The sequence below is a fragment of the Saccopteryx bilineata genome, chromosome 3, assembly GCF_036850765.1.
Source record: "Saccopteryx bilineata isolate mSacBil1 chromosome 3, mSacBil1_pri_phased_curated, whole genome shotgun sequence".
Lineage (NCBI taxonomy): Eukaryota > Metazoa > Chordata > Mammalia > Chiroptera > Emballonuridae > Saccopteryx > Saccopteryx bilineata.
Window position 1 is genome coordinate 280,047,013 of NC_089492.1, and position 26,110 is coordinate 280,073,122.

The 26,110-nt window shown below is 43.1% G+C and overlaps 1 protein-coding gene and 1 non-coding gene across 5 annotated transcripts in view; both read left to right on the forward strand.

Moving 5' to 3' along the window:
* Window positions 1-26,110, forward strand: part of UBR4 (ubiquitin protein ligase E3 component n-recognin 4) — a 130,718-nt gene that overhangs the window by 16,819 nt on the left and 87,789 nt on the right. For all 4 annotated transcript variants that reach the window (XM_066270272.1, XM_066270271.1, XM_066270270.1 and 1 more), the window contains exons 9-27: window positions 1,543-1,667; window positions 2,188-2,247; window positions 2,431-2,621; window positions 5,770-5,869; window positions 6,001-6,138; window positions 6,955-7,072; window positions 8,801-8,988; window positions 11,417-11,576; window positions 11,682-11,767; window positions 15,603-15,772; window positions 17,901-18,183; window positions 18,793-18,928; window positions 20,668-20,747; window positions 21,592-21,720; window positions 22,368-22,550; window positions 22,702-22,824; window positions 22,914-23,143; window positions 24,569-24,690; window positions 25,655-25,752. In XM_066270272.1, coding sequence (XP_066126369.1) covers window positions 1,543-1,667; window positions 2,188-2,247; window positions 2,431-2,621; window positions 5,770-5,869; window positions 6,001-6,138; window positions 6,955-7,072; window positions 8,801-8,988; window positions 11,417-11,576; window positions 11,682-11,767; window positions 15,603-15,772; window positions 17,901-18,183; window positions 18,793-18,928; window positions 20,668-20,747; window positions 21,592-21,720; window positions 22,368-22,550; window positions 22,702-22,824; window positions 22,914-23,143; window positions 24,569-24,690; window positions 25,655-25,752 — 2,720 coding nt within the window. The remainder of the gene's footprint in view (window positions 1-1,542; window positions 1,668-2,187; window positions 2,248-2,430; window positions 2,622-5,769; window positions 5,870-6,000; window positions 6,139-6,954; window positions 7,073-8,800; window positions 8,989-11,416; window positions 11,577-11,681; window positions 11,768-15,602; window positions 15,773-17,900; window positions 18,184-18,792; window positions 18,929-20,667; window positions 20,748-21,591; window positions 21,721-22,367; window positions 22,551-22,701; window positions 22,825-22,913; window positions 23,144-24,568; window positions 24,691-25,654; window positions 25,753-26,110) is intronic.
* On the forward strand, window positions 5,298-5,460 carry LOC136332488 (U1 spliceosomal RNA). Its single transcript, XR_010730744.1, has one exon. It is a non-coding gene; the product is annotated as a U1 spliceosomal RNA (small nuclear RNA).

A 26,110-nucleotide genomic window follows, 5' to 3' on the forward strand; every position in this document is an offset into this window, starting at 1 on the left:
TGGCCAGGATCATAGATTTTTTTTATTTTTTTATTTTTATTTTTTTTTTACAGAGGCAGAGATAGACAGGGACAGACAGACAGGAACAGAGAGAGATGAGAAGCATCAATCATCAGTTTCTCGTTGCGCGTTGCGACTTCTTAGTTGTTCATTGATTGCTTTCTCACATGTGCCTTGACCGTGGGCCTTCAGCAGACCGAGTAACCCCTTGCTGGAGCCAGCGACCTTGGGTCCAAGCTGGTGAGCTCTTTGCTCAAGCCAGATGAGCCCGCGCGCGACCTCGGAGTCTCGAACCTGGGTACTTCCGCATCCCAGTCCGACGCTCTATCCACTGCGCCACCAGCTGGTCAGGCCATAGATTTTATTTTTAAAGCATTTTTAAATTTACAGAAAAAGTGAGCGTATTGTACAGAGTTCCATAGGAGTAGAAACTAAGTTCTCCCTTCCCTTCCCCATACACAGTTTCCCTTATTAACATAGTGCATTAATACGATACATTTGTTGTAATTGATGAACTATTATTGATATATTATTAACTGAAGTTCATAGTTTAAATTAGTGTGCTCTCTTTGTGTTGTACAGTTATGTGTTGTTGTTTTTTTCTTTTTCTTTTGATTTTTTTAGAGAGAGAGAGACAGGAAAGGAGAGAGATGAGAAACATCAATTCATAGTTGCTTCATTTTAGTTGTTTAATGATTACTTTCTCATATGTGCCTTGACCAGGGGGTTCCAGCCGAACCAGTGACCCCTTTCTCAAGCCAGTGACCTTGGGCTCAAGCCAGCAACCATGGGGTCATGTCTGATCCCACGCTCAAGCCAAATGAGCTTGTGCTCAAGTTAGCAACCTTAGGGTTTCAAACCTGGGACCTCAGCGTCCCAGGTTGACACTCTATCCACTGACCAGTTAGTGTATTTGCACTGATGTGTAATATTCTGTGTCTGTTATCATTGTGTCGTACAGAATAGTTTCACTGCCCTAAAAATGCCCCATTTTCCACCTAGTAATGCCTCTCCCCATCCCTAACCTCTAGTAACCACTGATGTGTTTACTGTTGTCCTAGTTTTACCTTTTCCAGAATATTATAGTTAGACTCAACTATATCATATATAGTTTATTTGGACTGGCATTTGTTTGTTTGTTTTTGCTTAGACTGTGCATTTAAGTTTCCTCCATGCCTTCTTGTGACTTGATAGCTCATCTCTTTTACTGCTGACTGATATTCCTTGTATGGGTAGCACAGTTTGTTTATCTATTCACCTTCTGAAGGATATCTTGATTGCTTCTATTTTTTGGCAGTTATGAATAAAGCTGCTATAAACATTCATGTGCCAGTTTTTGTATGGACAGAAGTTTTCAGCTCATTTAGGTAATAGAAAATGATGCTGAACCTTATGGTAGGACTGTGTTTAGTCTTATTCTTAAGGAATTTACTTTCAGTAATCAAATCATTGACTGACTTGTGAGTGGGTTGTGTTTTTGTTTGTTTTGGTGGATTCTTGGGACCATGCCATGATTAGAATCTGTGCATCTTTGTTTTCCAGGTGTGAGTGTGGCAACCTGTATGGCCATCCTTCACGTGGGCAGCACTCAGCAAGTGCGCACAGGGTCCACGAGCTCCAAAGAAGAAGACTATGAGAGCGATGCGGCGACGATTGTCCAGAAGTGTGTAAGTCCGGCCCCTGGGGTTGCGGGTACCTTGAGGGTTCCAATGAGGAGAGGTGACCAGTTCCACAAGGACATGGAGTGCTCTCCACACCTCTCTCCCTTGGGTAGTAGGTCTGAGAGGTAGGCACTCGGTTTGTTTGGCAGACTGAGTGACCTGCAGAAAGCACTGCCATATGTATCTGAGGGCTTACCGCGGGTCAGTGTACTTTTGGTGGAGACATGCGCTGCACAAGATAATTTCAGGTGGTGGTGAGCGGATAGGACTAATAAATGAGGGGAGATGATCTGGCTGTGCTGGGCCTGGGGTGCTGCTTTAGATTAGGTGGAGGGCACAGCTCCGAGTGAACGGAAAGAGGGAGCCAGTGCCACGAGATCATGAAGGAAGGTGTGATGGAATTGTGTTTTTGGAAAGTGACTTGAGGATATTTAACTCGTGAAGCTAAATTAATTTAGGTGGAATTTAGCATATAAGGAAATGTATCCACTTGCTCAGATTTTTGCGTATGTTTGATATTGGACAGCTTGAAATCTATGACATGATTGGACAAGCAATCTGCAGTTCTCGCCGGGCTGGTGGTGAGGTAAGGAGCATGTTTCTGCTATGTTCCAGTCTCGTAGCCTCTGGGATGTGTTCTTATCCTGTAGCCTATGAGATGTCTGGGTTCATATTTTTCTTTTGTGTGTTTTTCTTTTTTTATTTTTCAATTATAGTTGACCATCAGTATTATATTAGTTTCAGGGGTGTCTTGTGCCTTTTTCAACAGCACTATCAGAACTTCCAGTTGCTGGGTGCCTGGTGCTTGTTAAACAGCCTTTTCCTCATATTGAACCTCAGTCCTACCGCCTTGGCCGATAAGGGGAAGGAGAAAGACCCACTGGCTGCGCTCCGAGTCAGAGACATCCTTGCTCGTACGAAAGAGGGCGTGGGCTCCCCTAAGCTGGGGCCTGGAAAGGGGTACGTGTCCACCTGACTGCCGCTCACTTTGCTTTGTTTCCCTGACATGTTCCCTCGGTGGGGCTGGTTTAATTCTCCTCATCTCTGCATCGGGGGAAAGCTTGAGATTGTGTGATTAAGTGTTCTGTCTACATCATAGCTGGTGTGATTTTGGATAATTCACTCATTATCTCTGATTTTGTTTCCTCATCTGTAAGAAGGGGAAAATATCTGTATAATATATATAAAATATTTTAGGATTTTTATGACGTTCAAATCAGGAAAAAAATACTTTTGTATAATGGGCTTGGTTGATTTGGAGGTGATTACTCAAAATATGACATCAGAATTTGTACCTCTGAAGTGGGGATTCTTTCAGGCCTTCCTGGCTTGCTTCTTAAAACATTTGCTACTGTTTTGATGAAATCTGGGCATTAGACCCTACTTGCTAGAAGGAAGTGAAAGGGAGGACTTCTGTGCTGGTCGAGGTTTTGTTCTCTAAGCCCAGGTGTTTCTGCATTTTATCTATTCCCTGGGTTCCAGCTGTGTGCTGGGCTCTGTTGCCCAATCAGTGTCCTTGCTTTATGGAGTTTATTTTTTAACTGGAATGACAGTGAACAAGTTTCCTAAGTTCGTAATAGATTACTTTACATGAGTGTTGTGAGGAAAAATAAGCCAGAGCAAGGGACTAGAGAGTGACGTGCTGTTGCTTTAGTTAGAACAGTCAGGAAAGAGCTTTGAAGACAAGATGCAGAGCACACATGTGACGTGACAGAGTGAGCCATGCCGGTACTTGGGGTAGAGTTATGCAGGTTTGGAGGTGGACGTATGGTTTGGCACTTTTCAGGCTCAACAAGTGCAGTATGGTTAGAGTGGAGCAATTGAGGAGGGAGAGTGGTAGCTAGGACCAGATCACGTAGGGCCAGGTGTAATCTGTAGGTGTAGGAGGTTTTCAACAGGGGAGTGGTATGATCTGCTTCATTTGTAATTTGAGAATCCAGCTCTATGTGGAGAAGAGACTGCAGGGTTATTGGACAGGAAGGAGGCAAAACAGGAAGCTAATGCATGATGCCAGGTGAGAGAGGAAGGAGCCTTGGAAGAGAGTGGTGGTTGTAAAGGCAGAGGAGAGGTCAAACTGTTGTGCACTGAAGGGATAGCTGGTGAGATTTGCTGGTGGCATAGATGTTTTTTTTTTGTTGTTTTTTTTTTAATTTAGACAAATTTAACAGGGTGACATTGGTCAACCAGAGTACATAGATTTAGAGAAAACATCTCCACATCATTTAGACAGTCGATTATGCTGTATACCCATCACCCAAAGTCAAATAAATCAACCTCTGTCACCCTATATTTTGTTTCTCTTTAAGCCTCTCCCCTCCCCTCAAGGCTTATATATTGATAGTAAAAAATGTGACATCAGAATTTTTTGGCATGAGAAAAACTGGGTTGTGTAATTTACTGAGCTAAGGAACACCAGCTAGGAGTTCACTGGGAAGCAGGAAGGGGAAGAACTAAGAAATCTAATCTTGGCCATACTGAGTTTGAGATGACTGTCCGACTTCTATGTGAGATGGTGAGGAGGCAGCAGAGTGTTTGAGTATGGGATTCAAGGAGGAAGTCAAAATCTGAATCTCATTCTAAAAGTTTCTCACTGATTACTTCTTCGGCCCCAGGATCTGTGTTAGTCTGGAATTCTTTGATGAGCAAGAAATAGATGTTATTTCCAAGAGACATAAAGTTGATAGTCATGCAAATATATGTTAAATTGTATCTAAAGTGCATTGTAATAGGAACATTTGACTTTGGTCTTAAAAGTCAAGGTAGGGTTCTGAGCAAGTGTTCTGAAATAAGCGTTGAGACGGTGGGCAGTACAGTCGTGCAGTGCATAAGAATATTTGGGACAACAGACTGCGTATATAACAGTGGTGTACCACGTAGCCTCGGTGTGTTGTAGTCTGTATCATCTACATTTGTGTAAGTGCACTCTGTAACGGTCTTACAACAATGAAATTGCATTTCTCAGATCCTATCCCTGTTGGTCAGCAGCGTGTGACAGTAGATAGTAGGCAGAGGAGGGAGGTAAATGCATTCCAGAGAGAAGAGCAGTTTGTGATATTGTGAGTTTATCTTTACTCTTGTCCCTTGTAAAGGGAAATGGGAGAATACCAGAAAGTGCCTATCTTAGAAGTAACAGTTACCTTTTAAAAATGGCTGTTTCTTGAGATTAAAAAGAGTACACGTGCATTTTATAAGTGTAAGAATGAGAGGGCACTCCGTCACCAGATGTGCAGGCTTTATTAGAGGAGAAAGACCTGCCAGGGCACTCCTCCAGGAGAAGTGCACCGGGTTACAGACTAGGGGCGAGTTATATAGTGTTTGGGAGAGCCTGAGGGGATACTGAGGCAAAAGTCCTGGTATGTCCGTAATGCTCCTCCTTGGGGGGCTTCGAGCATGTGGGTGTTGAATCAAAAATCCTGGTATGTCCGGAGCCCCTCCTTGGGGCGGCTTGTCAGCTTTTTGGAATTCCTCAGTCTCAGGGGCGATAGTCCAGTAAGGGTGAGGTCTGACAGATAAGCAGAACATCAAGAGGGCAGTTTGGAATACACATATCTATCAATAAGCTACAAACCATATGAAAGAAAAAGAAGAACCACTCGAATTGTTAAACATTCTGCCATTCTTCTGTCAGCATCTTTAATACGTACCTGGCAGGGGAGATACTATGATCACGCAGATGGTTTTCCCAGGGCGAGGCTCATGCATTGCACTCCTGATGTGCTGACCTTTGCGATTTCTCCAAATGTGGGCAACTCAGCTGCATAATTTGTGGTAGTGGGGACTGCATTTGCCCTTTCCCCTGGGGGGAAAATGTCAGCATCTTCACATGACCCAGTTGCTTTGAATTGATTAAAATTTAAAACTTTGTAGATTTGGAAATTTCTTCTAGTCCTGGAGTTCTTAACCCAAAGCCTGTGGGTGGGCTTCAGGGAATCGTGCACTTCTGAAAATACATGTAGATTTTGTGTGTTTGTGCACTTTGTTTTTCCTGGGGAAAGTTCCATAGATTCTGAAAGGGGTCTAGGACCCCAAAATGGCTAGAGCCAGTTTTTAAGTTTGTAATTCATTATGAGTTGTCTTAAGGTTGGTGTTTTCCCTTTTTTGTGTGTAGGCATCAGGGATTTGGGGTGCTCTCAGTAATTTTGGCAAACCATGCTGTCAAGCTGTTAACATCCCTCTTTCAAGACCTGCAAGTGGAGGCTCTGCACAAGGTGAGGGACTGTGCTCAGGGAATTGGTGCACTGGTGGCCGGTCCACTCCTGGGTGAGCTAGTGTGAGCTCTCAGACCAGTTATTATTTCCTGATAAGTCATACATTAATTCTCTTTTGGTATTTACCTCAGGATTGGGAGACAGATGGACCCCCTGCGGTCCTGAACATTATGGCCCAGAGCACCTCCATACAGAGGATTCAACGGCTGATTGACTCTGTCCCACTGACGAACTTGTTGTTGACATTACTGTCAACTTCGTACAGAAAGGTGGGTGGGATCATGCCATTGGTAATTGAGAAGATCTTATATAACCTCAGAATGAGTTAGATTGACTATACACTGTGGCCTTTATAAACACCAGGTCTGTGGTAGTAGTTTTAAAGATGAGAGGAATTCATAATTGATTCCAAACATCTGAATCAGCTGTCAATTATTAGCATGGTACACATGGCTACTTGATTTGTGACAATTGGCATGTTGAAGCAAAAACATACAGGACACTATGGAAATACTCCTTTGTTAGTTCTTGTCCGTATCTGTGGTTTTGAAGTGTTTTTGTAGGATAAAGTGATGAGTGGCCTGAAGGGAGGCATTAGGAGAGCTACTTGGATTTAGATAAAAGAGTAAGACCCCGGCCAGTTGACTTAGTAGATAGAATGTTGGCCTGGTGTATGGATGTCCTGGGTTCGATTTCTGGTCAGGACACACAAGAGAAGCAACCATCTCTTTTTCTTCCCCTTCTTCTCCCCTTGTCTACCTCTTCCCCTCTTGTAGCCAGTGGCTTGATTGATTCAAGTGTCAGCCGTGAGTGCTGAGGATAGCTTGGTTGGTTTGAGATTGTCAGCCTCAGGCACTAAAAATAGCTTGGTTGATTTGAGCATCAGCCCTAAACTGGGGTTGCCAGGTAGACCCCAGTCAGGGTGCATGCAGGAGTCTGTATCACTATCTTCCCTCTTTTCACTTAATAAAAAAAGAAAGAAAAAAGGATAAGGCACACAGAATACTTTTCAAGTGGTGAATGAGATGAAGTAGGATGGCTCTAGTTTGTGATTGTCACTCACACAAAGCTCACTGTTTGCCTAGGCATGTGTGCTGCAGCGTCAAAGGAAGGGCTCCATGAGCAGCGATGCCAGCGCCTCTACTGACTCAAACACCTACTACGAGGATGATTTCAGCAGCACAGAAGAGGACAGCAGCCAAGGTAGAGGCTTGTTTATTCTGTCTCCCAGGAGATGGCCTACAGCATGCAGCAGGAAGTTTCCCTGGTGATTCCTCCAGTTTCCTGTTACCATTTCTCTCAGTGGCCTAGCCTGGATCTTGGTTTTATGTTTACTCAAAGGTGACATGTTATTAAAAAGCTGAGCTGTCCTGACCAGGCGGTGGCGCAGTGGATAGAGCGTCGGACTGGGATGCGGAAGACCAAGGTTCAAGACCCCGAGGTCGCCAGCTTGAGCGCAGGCTCATCTGATTTGAGCAAAAGCTCACCAGCTTAGACCCAAGGTCGCTGGCTCCAGTAAGGGGTTACTCGATCTGCTGAAGGCCCATGGTCAAGGCACATATGAGAAAGCAATCAATGAACAACTAAGGTGTCGCAACAAAAAACTAATGATTGATGTCATTGCTGCTTCTCATCTCTCTTCGTTCCTGTCTGTCCCTGTCTATCCCTCTCTCTGACTCTGTCTCTGTAAAAAACAAAAACAAAAAAACCAACCAAACAAAAAAACTGAGCTGTTTGAAGACTGGGTGATAAAGACTAGTACCGGCAGAGCCCGGGTTGCTTTACAGTCCTTTTCTTCCAAAATCAGTATGCATCACAGTTATGATTGCCTTTCGTGGTAACCCATTTTTTGAACTGTTCTGAGCTTTCCCACACAAACACAAGAAGTGTGAGAGGTGTTTGCTTTGGCTGCTGTCATAGCTGTATGGCCAGGGGAAGTTTAGGGAGAGAAACTCCAGACTGTTGTCATGAACAACAGGGCAAAACTAGCATTCCCTCTACCTTGGTTTCGAGAGCAATTGGAAACAGTAAATATTTCAGATTCTTTATAATCAGGTCTGTGAGAGCCAAGTACAGTATTGCAAAAGGCATGATTCTTGTCTTAGGGTTTACAGTTGATAAGCAAGTAAAAATTTGTTCTGGAAAATATTTGGTTTATTGCCAGTAAAATAAAGTGAGATTGTTTCTCTTCCTTTGTTGGGCTCCATTAAAAAATATCAGTTTAAGCCCTGGCCGGTTGGCTCAGCGGTAGAGCGTCGGCCTGGCGTGCGGGGGACCTGGGTTCGATTCCTGGCCAGGGCACATAGGAGAAGCGCCCATTTGCTTCTCCACCCCCGCCCCCCACTCCTTCCTCTCTGTCTCTCTCTTCCCCTCCCGCAGCCAAGGCTCCATTGGAGCAAAGATGGCCTGGGCGCTGGGGATGGCTCCTTGGCCTCTGCTCCAGGCGCTAGAGTGGCTCTGGACGCGGCAGAGCGATGCCCCGGAGGGGCAGAGCATCGCCCCCTGGTGGGCAGAGCATCGCCCCTGGTGGGCATGCCGGGTGGATCCTGGTCGGGCACATGTGGGAGTCTGTCTGACTATCTCTCCCTGTTTCCAGCTTCAGAAAAAAAAAAAAAAATCTGTTTACAACAAAGAAAAAATATATCAGTTTTATTGAGGTAAAATTTACATAAAATAAAATGCTCCCATTTTATATATACACATTTAGATGCTTTTAAAAATGCTTAAAATTTTTTTTCAATTACGGTTGACATACAATATTATGTTGGTTTCAGGTGTAAAAACATAGATGAGTTTTGACAAATTTATGCAATTGTGTAACTACCACCACAATCAGGATATCCTTGTGTTCCTTTTGACCTACTCATGTTTTTAAAGAGCAGGTATACTAACATTAAAAAAATATGATTTTTGTTCTTTTTCTCTGTTCAGATGATGACAGTGAGCCTATTTTGGGACAGTGGTTTGAAGAGACCATTTCCCCCAGTAAAGAGAAAGTGGCACCTCCACCTCCTCCTCCACCCCCTCCGCTGGAGAGCTCGCCTAGAGTTAAAAGCCCCAGTAAGCAAGCCCCTGGAGAGAAGGGCAACATTTTGGCCAGTCGCAAAGATCCAGAGTTGGTAAGAGTGGATTTCTGAAGGGGTACAAAAAGCAGATTCTTTGAACTAAAACATTTGTAGGATGTAAAACTGTAACTTCTAAAGATATTTTTACTTAGGATTTAAATGTATTTATTGACTATGCTTGATTAAGTAACTTGTATTCTTGGTGTTGTTACTCTGAGGGTTAGTAACACAGTCTTTTTTGTTTGTTTCTTTCTGTTTTTTTAATTTTGTGACAGGGACAGAGGGACAGATAGAGACAGACAGGAAGGGAGAGAGATGAGAAGCATCTAGTCTTTGTTGCGGCACCTCAGTTGTTCATTGATTGCTTTCTCATATGTGCCTTGACCGGGACGCTACAGCAGACCGAGTGACCCCTTGCTCAAACCAGTGACCTTGGGCTTCAAGCCAGTGACCCCGCACTCAAGCTGGTGAGCCCGCGCTCAAGCCAGACGAGCCCATGCTCAAGCCAGCGACCTCGTAGTTTTGAATCTGGGTCCTCTTCTTCCAAGTCTGATGCTCTGTCCACTGTGCCACCACCTGGTCAGGCAGTCACACAGTCTTTGGAATTAAACAGAAGTGAGTTTCAATCCTACTTTCACTTCTGGCTTTATGACCTTAGGCAAGAATCTGAGCTTCTCTTTGCCTCAGTTTTGTCTTTTATTGTAAGAGAGTGATTGTACCTGTCTCTTGAGGGTGTTGTGAAGAATTAAAGAGCCGTCTGACCAGGCGGTGGCGCAGTGGATAGAGCGTCGGACTGGGATGCGGAGGACCCAGGTTCGAGACCCGGAGGTTGCCAGCTTGAGTGTGGGCTCATCTGGCTTAAGCGAAAAGCTCACCAGCTTGGACCTAGGTTGCTGGCTTGAGCAAGGGGTTACTCGGTCTGCCGAAGGCCCACGGTCAAGGCACATATGAGAAAGCAATCAATGAACAACTAAGATGTTGCAATGAAAGACTGATGATTGATGCTTCTCATCTTTCTCCATTCCTGTCTGTCTGTCCCTGTCTATCCCTCTCTCTGATTCTCTCTCTTCCTGTAAAGAAAAAAAAAAAAAGAGTAAATAAAAATAATTAAAGAGCCATTAGCATAGGCCTAGTACATAGTAAGTTCTTGCGGATGGGTTTTCTAACCAGCATTTTTTTTTTTTTTTTTTGTATTTTTCTGAAGCTAGAAATGGGGAGGCAGTCAGACAGACTCCCGCATGCGCCCGACTGGGATCCACCCGGCACACCCACCAGGGGGCGATGCTCTGCCCATCCGGGGCGTCGCTCTGTCGCGACCAGAGCCACTCCAGCGCCTGGGGCAGAGGCCAAGGAGCCATCCCCAGCGCCCAGGCCATCTTTGCTCCAATGGAGCCTCGGCTGCATGAGGGGAAGAGAGAGACAGAGAGGAAGGAGAGGGGGAGGGATAGAGAAGCAGATGGGCGCTTCTCCTGTGTGCCCTGGCCGGGAATTGAAGCTGGGACTTCGCACGCCAGGCCGACACTCTTACCACTGAGCCAACCGGCCAGGGCCTCTAACCAGCATTTATTGATGATGTACAGTGGTACCTTGAGATACAAATTTAACTTGTTCTGTAACTGAGCTCATAAGTCAGTCAACTTGTACATCAAACTGCCAATACAGGACCCATGTGCCAAAATGCCAACTAGCAGCAGCTTCCCAAATCATGACTCGCATCTCGGAATTTTGCTTGGATCTCGAACAAAAATACAAACCGAGTTGCAGCTCGTATCTTAAAAATTTGTATGTTGGTCTGTTTGTATCTCAAGGTACCACTGCACTCTGTGTCAGCCCCTGTTCTGAAGCTGTATCAGCAAACAAGTCAGATACGATTGTTGCTATTGTACAGCCTGGTTTATTCAAGGGTCTGGATTGTGATGGCACAGTGGATAAAGCGTCCATCTGGAATGCTGAGGTCGCCAGTTCAAAACCCTAGGCTTGCCCAGTTAAGGCACATATGAGAAGCAACTACTACGTCTTAGTTGATGCTTCCTGCCCCCCTTCTCTCTTTCTAAAATCAATAAATAAAATCTTAAACATTTATACAATAATTCAGTTTTAATTGAGAACATCCAGAAATTCTGTAATGTTAATATAGGCTTCACAATTAAATGTATTAATAATGTTCTAGCGCTGGACAAATACAGGACCTTGGAGGGGAAAGATATGTGTCAGTCTGTTTAGAAATCCCCTGTCTTTATCCAATGTGTTGTGAAGTCTGTTATACTAAACTGGCTCACTGTTTTGTGTAACTGGTAGAATTTCATAGGAAGGACTAGCATAATTAAACTTAACTGCTGTAGGTGATTTCAAATCTGATTTTTAAATTTACTGTGTTTAGCACATGAGGCCTATGGGCATATTTTTCTTCCTATTTAAATTCAGGATTTGTAGGGGCTCTAGGCTTCTGAACCTATGTAAGCTTTTTTGTTGTTCTTTTTAGTTCTTAGGCCTGGCTTCCAACATTTTGAACTTCATTACCTCTTCCATGCTGAACTCTCGGAACAACTTTATCCGAAACTATCTGAGTATATCTCTTTCAGAACACCATATGGCCACCCTGGCCAGTATCATTAAGGAGGTGGACAAAGATGGACTTAAGGGTCAGTAAACAGGATGTTTCTTTCTAATGGAGTTTGGCTGCATGCAGGGTGGTGTGATATGTCAAGTAGCTGCTGGAATGATCGGTTTTCCCGTTTGTCTCTCAGGTTCATCGGATGAAGAGTTCGCTGCTGCTCTGTATCATTTCAACCACTCTCTGGTAACTTCTGACCTCCAATCACCCAACCTGCAGGTTTGTGTGCACTGTACTGGTCCCGCCAAGAGCTCCCTCCGTTGGCTTCGGCAGGCTGCACTTGTTCTAGTGCTAAGGAACGCAGTTTGTCGTGGGATCCCCACACTGGAAAAGGATGCTGAGAGTGTTCTAGAATGTCCCTCTGCCTTCATTAGAATCATTTTAGGAAAAAGAAAATGTCACTCAGGGAATGTAAAGAAAAGGAAAAACTACAAAAACATACAACTTCTGATGACTACCCTGGTAGAAAAATGGACAAAATAAACAAGGGGACAATTTATTAAAAAAAACAAATGGCCAACAAACATAAGAAATGTCCATTATTAATCTAAGTAATACAGATGAAAAGGAGTGTGTTGAAGGAACCCGAGTATAGGAGGTAGATGCTTGCAAACCCACCACCAAAGTAAGTCTAGGGTCTCAACCATGGACTTCTAAGTCTTATGCTTTTCTCTTTCCACTGAAGTTGCTGAATTCTAAATCTGAAATTTCTCACTTTGTTAGTTGTATAATAGATATTTATTTTTGTATTTATAGCCCTTAAATCTTTTTTTTTTTTTTTTTTTTTTTTTTATTTTTCTGAAGCTGGAAACGGGAAGGTAGTCAGACAGACTCTCGCATGCGCCCGACCGGGATCCACCTGGCACGCCCACCAGGGGGCGATGCTCTGCCCATCGGGGCATTGCCCACTAGAGCCACTCTAGTGCCTGGGGCAGAGGCCAAGGAGCCATCCCCAGCGCCCCGGGGTGGAGAAGCAGATGGGCGCTTCTCCTGTGTGCCCTGGCCGGGAATCGAACCCGGGACTTCCGCACGCCAGGCCAACGCTCTACCACTGAGCCAAACGGCCAGGGCCGCCCTTAAATCTTAAAATTATTTTACTGGTTTTAGTTTTCAAAGCAGTGGCATCATGCTCTATATAATCTTTTTAGGCTTTCTTTTTTTACTTAATGTTAATTTAGTAGTTAATTGCCAGGATCTATCTATATTTTTGCATATTTTTGTGGTTCTTGTGTTTTTTATTTATTTTAAAAAGTTTATTGACTTTATTGGGATGACATCAGTTAATAAAACGATACTTTCTAGCATTTTAAGAATAATCATAGATGTTGTGTAGACATGCAACCTGATTACCCATAGCTACTGACTTCATGCAGAGCACAGGCTCATCTGGTTTGAACAAAGCTTGGACCCAAGGTCGCTGGCTTGAGCAAGGGGTTACTCGGTCTGCTGTAGCCCCATGGTCAAGGCTCATATGAGAAAACAATCAGTGAACAACTAAAGTGCCACTACGAACAATTGGTGCTTCTCATCTCTCTTCCTGTCTGCCCCTATCTGTCCCTCTCTCTGTCTCTGTCAAAAAAAAAAAAAGGTTAAAATACAAAATTTTATGTTACTCTATTTTATCACAGAGATTAATTGGCACTTTTAGTACTAGTTTATTGGTAACACCTTCTAAATATTAGCTGCTATCTTTATTTTTTTGTTACTATTATATTTGTTTCACATAGAATTCTCATAATTTAATAATATTACTTCCGCCCTTGCCGGTTAACTCTGTGAAGAGTGTCGGATGTGCATCACAGTTGCCGTTCCGATCACCGGTCAGGGCACACACAGGAACAGCTCGCTGTTCCTGACTCTCTCTCTCTCTCTCTCTCTCTCTCTCTCTCTCTCTCTCTCCCTCCCCCTCTCCCCCTCTCTCCCCCCCCATTCCCCTTCCTCCTCTCTCTCACTAAAATCAATAAACCTGGTGTGAATGAGTTAAAAAAAAAAATAATATTACTATAGTGATCTAGCTTCATTCATTCAATAAGTATTCCTTGAATACTATTGTAGACACTGAAGAAGTAAAGGTGACTCGTGTTAGTGTGGGATTGTGAGAAAAAGGGGAGGAGATATGGTGTTGATGGAGGACCTTTTGTAGAGCTCATGGGAAGTTATTTGAAAGTGGTGAAGGACATGGGGAGGAAGGTGTCTGAGATATTGTCTGGGTTTAAATCCCAAGTGGAGACTAGAAGGGTGCTGTTGTCTTTAACAGAAATAGGGAAGTCAGGGGGAGGGTTGGCTTGCAAGTAAGAGTGAGACTGCGCGCTTGATTTGCTCACTCCTTGGCTGAAGTCAACTCAGAGTTTGTATTTACACATGGATTACTTATTTCACATTTACTCAGAATGATTCTTTGGGTTCTGCATGAGGCACATGTGGGAACCGATTGTACACTGAAAGACTGACAGACAAAAAATTGACACAACACCTCACCTAAAAAACACTTTATGAATGACAGTATAAGGAATATGTTAATCATATATTAAAATATAACCAATATATTAACCATATAATTCATGATTTTTTATTCCATCAAATTCATGATTTTAATTTTTACATGTCTTCTAGTCACTATCCATATAGTTTGCATAGTTTTACAGTTGCAATCAGAATATCGATATGTCTCTTATTTTCTGCTTTTCAAATTTTATATATATACCATTTTTTTATGTTTGCCTTTGTCTTTATGGTTGCCAGTATTATGACTGTATGCCCCTTCAACATTTATATTTTTTTCCTGATTTTTTATTACAATTGTGGTACAGTGTTTATTTTTGCTATGGCTCAAGCATGCTTATTTTTGTGAATTGTTTCTTTGAGTCAGGGATTGAGAAGTTGTTCATAGTTTTGTCAAGCATAGCAATTAAGAATGTAGGTTTTAGCCCTAGCTGACTAGCTCGGTTGGTTGGAGCATAGTCCCTAAGTGCAAAGGTTTTGGGTTTGATTCCCGGTCAGGGCAAATGTGGGAACAGATAGATATTCCTGTCTCTCCCCCGCCCCCAAATCAATCAATCAAAAAAAGAAAAAAAAAAAGGAATGTAGGTTTTAGAGGTAAACCTGGCTCTGTTACTTGGTAATCTTGTGACTTTGGTCATTGTCTTAAACCAGGCTGCGCTGTTTCCTTCATCCATCAAATGCAGCGCATACCCACCCAACCATTATCGCTCTGGGCACTGAGTGTGACAGCATGTATACAACACTTGCTCATGGGGACCGCCCCAGTACATGTGAACTGCTCGTGATATCTGTGATGCTTTTAATAATTATCTCCAAGAGACCAGGTCCTCTAGGGTGTTTTATAAGAATATAATTGAATTTGGCAGACTTAGAAATTGATCCCATGTCCTGAGGTAACCATGAATTGTGTTTTCTGAAGCCAAGTGAGAAAGCAGGCTTTTGTCTAGTTTCCGTTGGCACCTGCTCAGTGTGTGTGTGTTTGAGAAGATAAGTTGCGGCTTAGATAACCGAGCCGAGAGTCAAGCTCCTTTGGAAGATGTGTCACAATGGGAGGCAGACAGCCCTGGTTAATTCTGGATGCCTTGACATCGTCCCAGCCAAATTTCTCGGCTGTGACTCATCTTAATATAAGTTGTTGGATCTACACGCTGTTGGATCTCCCTCTTGAGTGTCATTTATAGCTTGTAACTGATTATGAAAGAAAAAGTGTTCACTAATACAGTTATTCAAGTTTTCTTTGGAAAGCTCAGACTCTTCATGTTCCGTCCATTTGGAATTTTATCCTGAAGCTGCATTCTCGATGTGCTTCTTTTTCAGGCCCCATTTCTGACACAAACTAATGATAGTTGTTAATGAGGTTAGATTAGTAATATTTTCCCTTATATTTTTCTCATTTATTACATGCAATGATCTTTTTCAAAACCACTTTTAAATCTGACTTTTTACATCCTCCTTTATTTAAATACTCCCTCCAGTATTGAAAAGTAACATTAGAGAGCATTGGCCTCCTGTGCTGTCTTTGCTATTGGTCTCTCTCTGTCTTTCATGTCAGAACACACTGCTGCAGCAGCTGGGAGTGGCTCCTTTCTCGGAGGGCCCATGGCCCCTGTACATCCACCCTCAAAGCCTCTCTGTACTTTCGCGCCTCCTGCTCATCTGGCAACATAAAGCTGGTGCTCAAGGTGACCCCGATGTCTCCGAATGCCTTAAAGTTTGGGACAGGTAAGAAAACGCCAAAGGAAGCCCTGTGAAGATTATTTACCTTTTCTATGTTTGACTTCTTTGTAGTTAATCTGTGGCTCTGAAGTGGTACTCTAATGATAGTGTGTAAAGTGCTGAGAGTGGAGGAGTGTGCTTCTGATGGAGGGAGTTGGGGGAACACATGCTGTTTAAAAGACAGAAATATGTAAACTGTGGTCTGGAAACACTCCTCCTTCAACACAGAAGGGATTCAGTTGCAATTATGAGATAGAACCCGAGTTGTGAATGTAACCAGTTTTATCCTGACCTGTTTTTTTGTTTTGTTTTTGTACTTTTCTAAAGTGAGAAGCAGGGAGGCAGAGAGACAGACTCCCACATGCGCCGACCAGTATCCACTCGGCATGCCCACTAGGGGGCAGGGTTCTGCCCATCTGGGCCATTGTTTTGTTGCAACTGGAGCCATTCTAGCACCTGAGGCAGAGGCCATGGAGTGATCCTCAGTGCCCAGGCCAGCTTTTCTCCAGTGGAGCCTTGGCTACGGGAAGGGACAAGAGAGATAGAAAGGAGAGGGGCAAGGGTGGAGAAGCAGATGGGCGCTTCTGTGTGCCCTGGCGGCTGTAAATCAAACCCAGGACTTCCACACACCAAGTGTGAGCCAACCAGCCAGGGCCCTGACCTGGTTTTTAAGTGAGAGGAGGGGAGATAGTGAGACAGACTTCTGCATGTGTCCCAACCGGGATCCCCCTGGCAATACCTTTCTGGGGCTGATGATCCAATCACTGAAGCTATTCTGAACACCTGAGGCCAATGCTCGGGTCAGGCGAACCATCCTCAGCACCTGGGGCCATGATTGAACCTATCGAGCCACTGGCTGTGCTAGAAGAGAGAAAGAAAGGGGAGAGGAAGAGGGAGAGAAGCAGATGGTTGCTTCTCATGTGTGCTGTGACCAGGAATTGAACCCAGAATGTCTATACACTGGGCCAATGCTCTATGTGCAGAGCCAGGAAGGGCCAGGGCCCTGACCTGGTTTTTTGAAAGCGAGAGAACAGGGAAGCCAGCTCTTTCCTTGATTGCATTGCTTTCAACATGAAACCACTTAGAGTGACTAACAGTCTTTTTTGGACAACTTTTAAAGAATTTTTTTACTTGGGGGAAGCTCAGATTAATCATCTAAATCCTCTTTAGATGGACCTATATTTGCCATTTTTGTTTACAGGGTTAGGAGTCTTCAAAGCAGTTTCTTTTCCTAAAAGGCTTTGCTTTTCCCCATCCTATGATCAAATAACTGCTAGATTTGTGAAATCACAAACCCCCTGAATGCCAGAGACCCTACATTTTTCCTGGTGGAATCTTGTAAAAAGACCAGGAGGTAGTGGGGGGTGGGGATATGATGAGGGAAACCCTTATTAAAACACAAATCTCTTTTCTAATAGCCAAAGGCAGTGGAAACAGTTGGCTGCATTTCTTCCTTTTTTGCATAAAAGCTTTTCCAACAATTTCTCTGAATAGCAGAGAACTGAGTTATTTTCGACTATCATTATGTATGGATTTAACCTGTGTTCTAAACTCTCAAATCAAAAATTAAACTCTAGAATCAACGTATAGGGAAAAGTTATAGTTGTTTTTACCTGACCAGACTTTTAATTAAAAAGAAAACCCAAACCTCCATGCCTTTTGGGAGTTTGCAGTTTTCTCCGTGATCAGAGATGGCCGCGCAGGTGTTAACATTCCTGTGGCCACCCCTGACACTGCTGAAGGGTTCCTGGGGGGGGGGGGGGTTGCTTTTTGTAGCCAAGATTTAGTTTTTATCTTTTGTTTGTATGTCGCTTTTTTTAAAATTAATTTTAATAGGGGGACATTGATAAATCAGGGTACATATGTTCAGAGAAAACATCTCCAGGTTATTTTGACATTTGATTATGTTTCATACTTATCACCCAAAGTCACATTGTCTTCTGTCACCTTCTATCTGGTTTTCTTTGTGCCCCTCCCCTCCCCTCACCCCCCATGTAGCTTTTTTACTTTCTAAATTTGCTATCTTAATGCCTGGGTTTAAGAAGTTCTCCTCTTTCAGCACTGGACACTCTTAACACTTTGCAGGGCGTTCTGACTTGTCCCACCAGACATACTCTCCTTTTCTCTGTGGTAGATTTTTGTCAACAATGAAGCAGAATGCCCTGCAAGGGGTAGTGCCCAGTGAGACAGAAGACTTGAATGTGGAACACCTGCAGCTGCTCCTTCTCATTTTCCACAACTTCACCGAGAAAGGCCGGCGGGCCATCTTGACCCTTTTTGTGCAGATCATCCAAGAGTTGAGTGCCAACATGGATGCCCAGATGCGCTCAGTGCCTCTCATCCTCGCTCGCCTTCTGTTGATCTTTGATTACCTGCTTCACCAGTACTCCAAAGCCCCTGTGTATCTGTTTGAGCAGGTATGGATGGACATGCTCATTTTGCTTTATTAGCTGTCATTGAGAGCATTCTCTTCTCGAGTTACCATGACCCAAACCAAAATGGCCTGCTCACTTTAGGATTTAGATGATTGTTGTGTAAGGAAGTCCACTAGACTTGTGTCTGTGCACTCACACTTTGTTTAGCCAGTGCAGAATTCTTAATTTGATGTGTTTGTTAAAATTGGGTTATAGGCTCTGTTCACAGGTATCCTTTAACTTAACCTTGCTTTGTCTAGCTCAGTGCCCTGAGCACTTACCCTCAGTGAGTAGCTGTTACTGGTTGGATGATGGTCGAGATGGTTGAGCAGTAAATTCTGTGGATTAGTGAATTACTTTGAAGGGCTCCAAAATGAGGATGGAAAGGCCGGTTAAGGATTATTATACTCAGCCGTTTTAAAATGTTTCATTGAGTACTATTCCCTTTATACTCCAGCAAAAAGATACTTCCCAAAAGAAGTCACAGTAAAATCTAAGATTTTATCTTAATTTGTGAGTTCCCCAAACTTTGATGTATCAGTCTACATCGTGCCTGGGGTAAGAAACAGCATGGTGACTGGTCATCCTTACTTTGGTTATTTGTTTTAACAGGTGCAGCATAACCTGCTCAGTCCTCCTTTTGGGTGGGCAAGTGGATCCCAAGATAGCAACAGCCACCGGACCACCACTCCCCTCTATCATGGTTTCAAAGAAGTCGAAGAAAACTGGTCCAAGCATTTTTCATCAGGTCAGGAGGAAGACTGTCAATAAGAAACTAGCCCACTGGTTCTCATGGGCAGGATTGAATTTGAAGCGAGGAGAGACTCCTTGAGGATCTTTGGTCATTGGTTTAGTCTACTCCTATGGGTGGGAAAATACCTGCAGGTTTAAAACATTTTCAGAAATAGATGCTCACATAGCCAACTTTTATTTTAAAACAAAAAACATTTAGACACAAGAATTAGGAATCCCTTTGGCCACAGACAACAACATATCTATTCCTGCCACTCAGGATGATTAAATTTAATTTCCCTTAAGAATGTGGTTCTAACTCACAGGAAAAATTTCCTTTTGGGTCAATATTTAGAAAATAATGGGAGCCATGACATTCTTTTAGTGTTTTGAGTTGTCTTTTTTTGTTTTTGTTTTTCTGAAGTGTGAAGCAGGGAGGCAAAGAGACAGACTCCCGTATGTGCCCGACTGGGATCCACCTGGCAAATGCACTAGGGGGCGATGCTCTGCCCATCTAGGAAGTTGCTCCATTGCAACCGGAGCCATTCTAGTGCCTGAGGCAGAGGCCAAGGAGCCATCCTCAGTGCCTGGGCCAGCTTTGCTCCAATGGAACCTTGGCTGCAGAAGGGGAAGAGAGAGATAGAGAGGAAGGAGAGGGGGAGGGGTAGAGAAGCAGATGGGCGCTTCTCCTGTGTGCCCTGGCCGGGAATCAAATCCGGGACTTCTAAATGCTGGGGCGACACTCTACTTCTTGAGCCAACCGGCCAGGGCCAAATTGTCTGTTCTTTAGATGAGGTACCTCTTCGTTTGTCTTTAAAATAAGTTTTTTATTTATTTATTTATTTATTTTACAGAGACAGAGAGTGAGTCAGAGAGAGGGATAGACAGGGACAGACAGACAGGAACGGAGAGAGATGAGAAGCATCAATCATCAGTTTCTCGTTGCGCGTTGCGACTTCTTAGTTGTTCATTGATTGCTTTCTCACATGTGCCTTGACCATGGGCCTTCAGCAGACCGAGTAACCCCCTGCTGGGGCCAGCGACCTTGGGTCCAAGCTGGTGAACTCTTTGCTCAAGCCAGATGAGCCAGCGCTCAAGCTGGCGACCTCGGGGTCTCGAACCTGGGTCCTTCCGCATCCCAGTCCGACGCTCTATCCACTGCGCCACCACCTGGTCAGGCTCGTTTGTCTTTAGTATGTGTTTGCTCTTATCCTGCACTTGACCTTAGCCAGAAGGATGGGAAGTGATGTTTGCTTTATCCTGAAGATTGTTAGATGTTAAATGTATTCTGTGGAAATTTGTATGAATTGTTCATTTGAATTTACTGTAATTGGGATCTCTTATTAGTCTCTTTGATATTGGGGAGATAGCATTTAAGACTTTGACAGTCATTCTAATGATATAATTTTGTTGATTAACTTGATCATAGGGTATGTTAACTCCTATAATAGTGGTTCTCAGCTGGGGTGATTGTGCCCCCCACTCCCAGAGGGGACACTGGGCTGTGTGTTTAGGCGTATTTAGTTGTCACACCTGGTGGGTGCTCCTGGAAGTCAGTGGGTAAAAGCAGGGTGGTGCCAATTATCCTAGAGTCCACAGGACCGCCTCCCACAGCAGAGTTCTCGTGCCCAGAGTATCAGTAGTGCCCAGGTTGGGAAACCCTGGTCCAAAATGTTTTTTTCATTTTTATAGTTTACATGTATTAAACAGAGTTGAGAATAAAATAATTCTTCTAATCAGAACATTGTTTTTCAGATACGGCCCCACAGCCCAGATTCTACTGTGTCCTGTCCCCAGAAGCTTCAGAGGATGATTTGAACCGACTCGATTCTGTGGTACCAGGAATTTAAAACCTCATTTTATGTGCGGGTCAGATGGTTTCCACCAAAATCAGTCTGTCAGGGGGAAAGGGAGTGACTTTTTGTAATAAGGGAGTTTGGTCTGTGTTAAGGTTTGAGCTTATTTTCAAAGGAAAATGTTTTGAAGTTTATTTGCTGGACTCCACTTGTGCTGTAGGGGATGTCCTTCCTGGTGGTTGATGGGTCTGACACATTACTTCTGAAGACGCTGAGCATGTTCACGTGCCAGTATTTTAATGGGTAGAAGATAGTTGCCTTGTTCTAAAGCAGTGGTAGTCAACCTGGTCCCTACTGCCCACTAGTGGGTGTTCCAGCTTTCATGGTGGGCGATAGCGGAGCAACCAAAGTATAAATAAAAAGATAGATTTAACTATAATAAGTTGTCTTATAAAGATTTATTCTGCCAAACTTAGGGAAAATCCAACATAAAGTACTTGGTAAGTAATTATTATATGCTTTAACTTGCTGTAACTCTGCTTTATAAATTTTATAAAGTAAAGTTACTTCCCTGCTTTGTAAATCACCATTACTGTGGAACCGGTTAGCGGTTAGAAAATTTTACTGCTAACAAAGATACAAAAGTAGGCGGTAGGTATAAAAAGGTTGACTACCCCTGTTCTAAAGCCTGCACGTGTGAGCTGACAATGGCCTATAGAAAGAGTGAGGTCCTAGAGTGGGAATTTTGCTGAAGTAAGAGATTATTAGTCAGAATTTAAATGAACTATTCTGTCAATCATGAGGGTAAGGGATAGTGTATAGGTAATAGGAAAAACCTATTTCCAAAAATGAGAAGAAATTATTGTTTTTTTCTTGGTATTAGGCGTGTGATGTCCTCTTCTCCAAGCTGGTCAAGTATGATGAGCTGTATACCGCCCTGACATCCCTGCTTGCCGCTGGGTCCCAGCTTGACACAGTCAGGAGAAAGGAAAACAAGAACATAACAGCTCTGGTGAGACCGTGGAAGCCCGGGTAGTAGTTCTATAAGAGATTTCTTTTTAGGAGCTAATCAGTTTACTGAACATCTGTGTACAAAACTGTTACTTAAGTATTTCTACGTAGTTAAGGTAGTTATGTTTATCTTAGAGATCATTTTATCATTCTTTTGTTAGCATAGTGAAAAATGTGACTTTGAGAGTTGATGACCACCTAAGTACTCTATCTCCTGTGAGTGCTTGATGAGTAATACTGAAGGCCTTATGCCGGAGCTTTCTGTCGTCACGGGAGTGTGTCTCTGTCTCTAGAAGCTGCAACCACAGGTCAAACTCCAGAGAGAGCCAGCCGATTGTGGGCCTGCTGAGGAGAATGGCCAGCTTGCTTTTCGTTATTTCTTACATTCTTTGGGGAGCCGAACTTGTCTCAGAACAGCTTTTTTGGACTGTGAAGTGTGCAGGATACAGAGCCAATGTGTGCTTTAACTTTTTCTGTTGTATTATTAGATATATTCTCTAGACTAGAGACTGAAGAACCAAATCTCAGTTGGAAATACCGACTCCACGCTAATTCTGCTTTGAGCGTTGTGTTTGGAACTGTTCTTACTCTTAGGGAGACTGGAGGCAAAGCTACCACCTCTGTGACTGCTCTTTTTGCTTCTTCCAGGAGGCCTGTGCCCTTCAATATTACTTCTTGATACTGTGGAGGATCCTAGGAATTTTGCCACCATCAAAGACTTACATGAACCAGTTGGCTATGAACTCACCTGAGATGAGTGAATGTGACATCTTACACACTCTGCGATGGTCCTCCCGCCTCCGGATCAGTTCCTATGTCAACTGGATAAAGGTACCACTGTGTAACACAGAGCTTGCCGCCAAAGGGTATTCAATGCCAGCATTCTTTGTGCTTCTGGAAACTCTTTAGTGTAAGGGCAACGCCAACTTTTGCCTCTGTCTATATTGGTCTCATGAACACTTTTTTCTTGCTGTCCAAATAGGATCACCTTATCAAACAGGGAATGAAGGCTGAACATGCTGGTTCTCTCCTTGAACTGGCTTCCACCAAGTGCAGCTCAGTGAAATACGACGTTGAAATTGTAGAGGAATACTTTGCTCGACAGGTGTGTTAGTTTTGGACCCATAATGTCAGAATTTGGCTTTGGCTGCAGTCTTTTGCCATAACTAATTAACATCTTGGTTATTTTTAAAGATCTCCTCATTCTGTAGCATCGACTGTACCACCATCTTGCAACTCCATGAAATTCCTAGTCTGCAGTCCATCTACACCCTTGATGCTGCCATCTCAAAGGTGCAGGTCTCTCTGGATGAGCATTTTTCTAAGATGGCTGCAGAGACCGATCCTCATAAGTCATCTGAGATCACCAAGAACCTCCTTCCGGCCACACTGCAGCTCATTGACACCTATGCGTCATTCACCAGGTGGGACGGGCTGCCTGCCTGCAGATGGCAGGAAGGGAGGAAAGTTTAGATCCTTGGGTGGTTTTACTCTTTAGGAACCTGAAAATTCTTGAAACTGAACTTTGTAGTTCTAAGTACTCTTTGCTCTTCAGACCCCCAGTGACTCAGAATTGTGGTTGTTTTTATCAGCTTAGGCTTTCTTCTTTTTTTTTCTTTTCTACTATGAAGGAGTGTCTGAGGGAATTTTCAAATACTTAAGTATGAGTCAAGATAATGTTTAATTTTTATAACTCTTTAAATATTTTCTAACATTTTGCTTGTAAGATACAAGGAAAGATAATATAGTTTTTCTGAATACTGTAATTTCTGTTATTCACTAAAATGAAGCTTTTTAAATGCTCTTTAAATTTTATGGAATGCAGTTAGAGAAAAAAATTCCTAATAGGTTAGAGTGTATTGAAGCCCAGTTTTTTCTGTAATAAACATGGCAAATTGCATGCCATGTAGATTTATTTGTTCTTCATGATGTCCAAATATTTTAGAATTCATTTTTAGTGTATAAAATTGTGAATTTATTCACAAATCAAAATTTCTGGCATTTCTTACATTGGAAGAACTGTCAGAACTGGGCCTGAGTTCTACATGTCAGTAACAAGCCGAGCTGAGAAGTGGCCACCCCTTGTAGCTGTGCTCACTGGGCCCCTGAAAGTAAGCTCATTCACTTTATCTGGTCCCTGTAGGATTTCACTGTTCAGCTTCTATTCTGTGGGACTTTTATGCTAAAAGGGGCTTGGATCATTGTAAAACTGAACTGTTCTTTTAATGTGGATGCCTTAGAGTAGAGAGAGAACTGTGGCTTGAGGCAAATTTTTTGAACAAATATATATAAACAATAAACATGATATATGTGAGTGTTTGCTATGTGCCCAGTGGCTTTCTGAGTGCTGGGTGGAGCAGGAGTAAAGCTAGAGCCCTGCCCTCTGAGAGCTATAGTCTCTCATCTGGTCCATTAGGCCAGGACTTTCTAAATGGAGCTGGTAATAGATGTTCCTGGGCAAGTCAGTTTGGGAAGTGCTAGGTAGATAAAGTTAAACATACATATATATACATATATACACATACATACTTTTTAAAAAAAGTATATATATACATAAGTATACTTGTCAGCCTCTCTACATTGCCAGTCTTCTAAGGCCGGGGGAGAGGGGTCAATACAGTATTCACTGTGTCCTGAACTCATTTATACTGGAACTGTGCTTTGGGGAGCATTTCAGAAGATGGAGTAATCTTTGGGAAACAATTACCCAGTAGAATTCTTGTGTGACCAGAGAGAAACAGGATCTATTGACTATAGTTACTAGATTAGGAAGTGAGGTACAGGCTCAGTTTCTTCTATGCTGGGAGCGGACTCCTTTGGCATTCACATATTCCTGTTTCTTTCTTCAGAGCCTATTTGCTACAGAACTTGAATGAAGAGGGATCCACTGAAAAACCTTCACAGGAAAAATTGCATGGCTTTGCTGCTGTCCTGGCTATTGGCTCTAGCAGGTGCAAGGCGAACACTCTGGGTAAGTGAGTGTGCTTTTGTGTAATACTGTTATTACTAGTATGACACTACCACTTCTCTCCCTCTTGATCTGTCTGCATATGCATACAGATACCATTTATTGGAACCTTTCTGTGTATCAAACATTCACAGGTTTATCTGTTAGGTCTTCACAGTAACACATTAGATATGTGTTTGTGTTATCCCCTGTTACTCAGTAGGAAACTGAGGCTTAGAGAAGTTATTTGCCCCTAGTCCTATATCTTGCAAGTGGTGGAGTTGGAATCCAAACAAAGATCAGTTGGTTCTAAAGCAGTATGCTCTTGTGTTGTGAGAACAGACCTTTGTCCTTTTTTTCACTTGTGGAGAGTAGGAAGACTAGTTATGCTTGGGAAATCCTTCCCTGAGTCAGGAATGATCTGGTAGAAATTTAGGATGGGGAATCAAAAGAACTGAAGTTAAGTGCAACAGTTACCCTTGAAAATTGCCAGCCATTTATATTTTCCGCAGTTGCAAGCTTTAAAAATAGCGTTTTGATGTTCAGATAGTCTCACTTTTAGAAATTAAGTTCCATGACTTTGCTATTTTTAATGTTTCCTGCCCTTGAGATTTATCTTTAGGAGTAAAAGGATCAAAGCAGAATTTATTCATGGGCAGTGTGGCAGATGTTTAATAGTGATTTTAACCTGACTTGTAATGACTTGCCCTTACTTGGCATCTTGTTTTCAGGTGTCCGCTTTATTTACAAGATTAGAAAGTGAATGCGGTGGGATATGAAAACCTTACAGTTGAGACTGTTGATTGTTAAGCAGTTAACTCGTTCTTGGACTTAGCACTGCTATTGAAATATCCATCTAAGCTACCTTAGCAGTTATTTTCATAGCCTGGGCTGTGGTGCTTCTTTTCTGTTTCAGGCTTGGCTTTAAAATGCTCTGACCTGTTCTTTTTTTCTTGTGATGATTCCTCATCCTTTTTGTTGCCACCAGGTCCAACGCTGGTCCAGAATTTACCATCATCAGTGCAAGGTGTGTGTGAGTCCTGGAACAGCATCAACACCAATGAGTTTCCCAATATCGGGTCCTGGGTGAGTCTGTCCCTCCAAGAGTAGAGATACAGAGCACTAGCCATCCCTTCTGAGTTCTGCCCTATTCTTGAGTCTGGAAGTCGCTGCCAGAGGTCTTCTTGTGCTGCAGTAGTACTTGCTATGGCTCAGTCAGTAATCCAAACCTCAACTCACCCAAAGGGCACCCATGTGGCCTTTTTGCTAAGAAGTCTGTGTTGCGTTACAGGACAGCCACTGTTACTATGGGCCTCAGTTTCTTCATCTGTCAAATACTGGGATGTGAAAATTGAGTATATTAAATGTTAGGTTTTCTATGCTTTTAGAGGACCATTTAGTCTCCTGTCAATTTCCTTGAACATTGTGTGTGCTTTACTCAGAT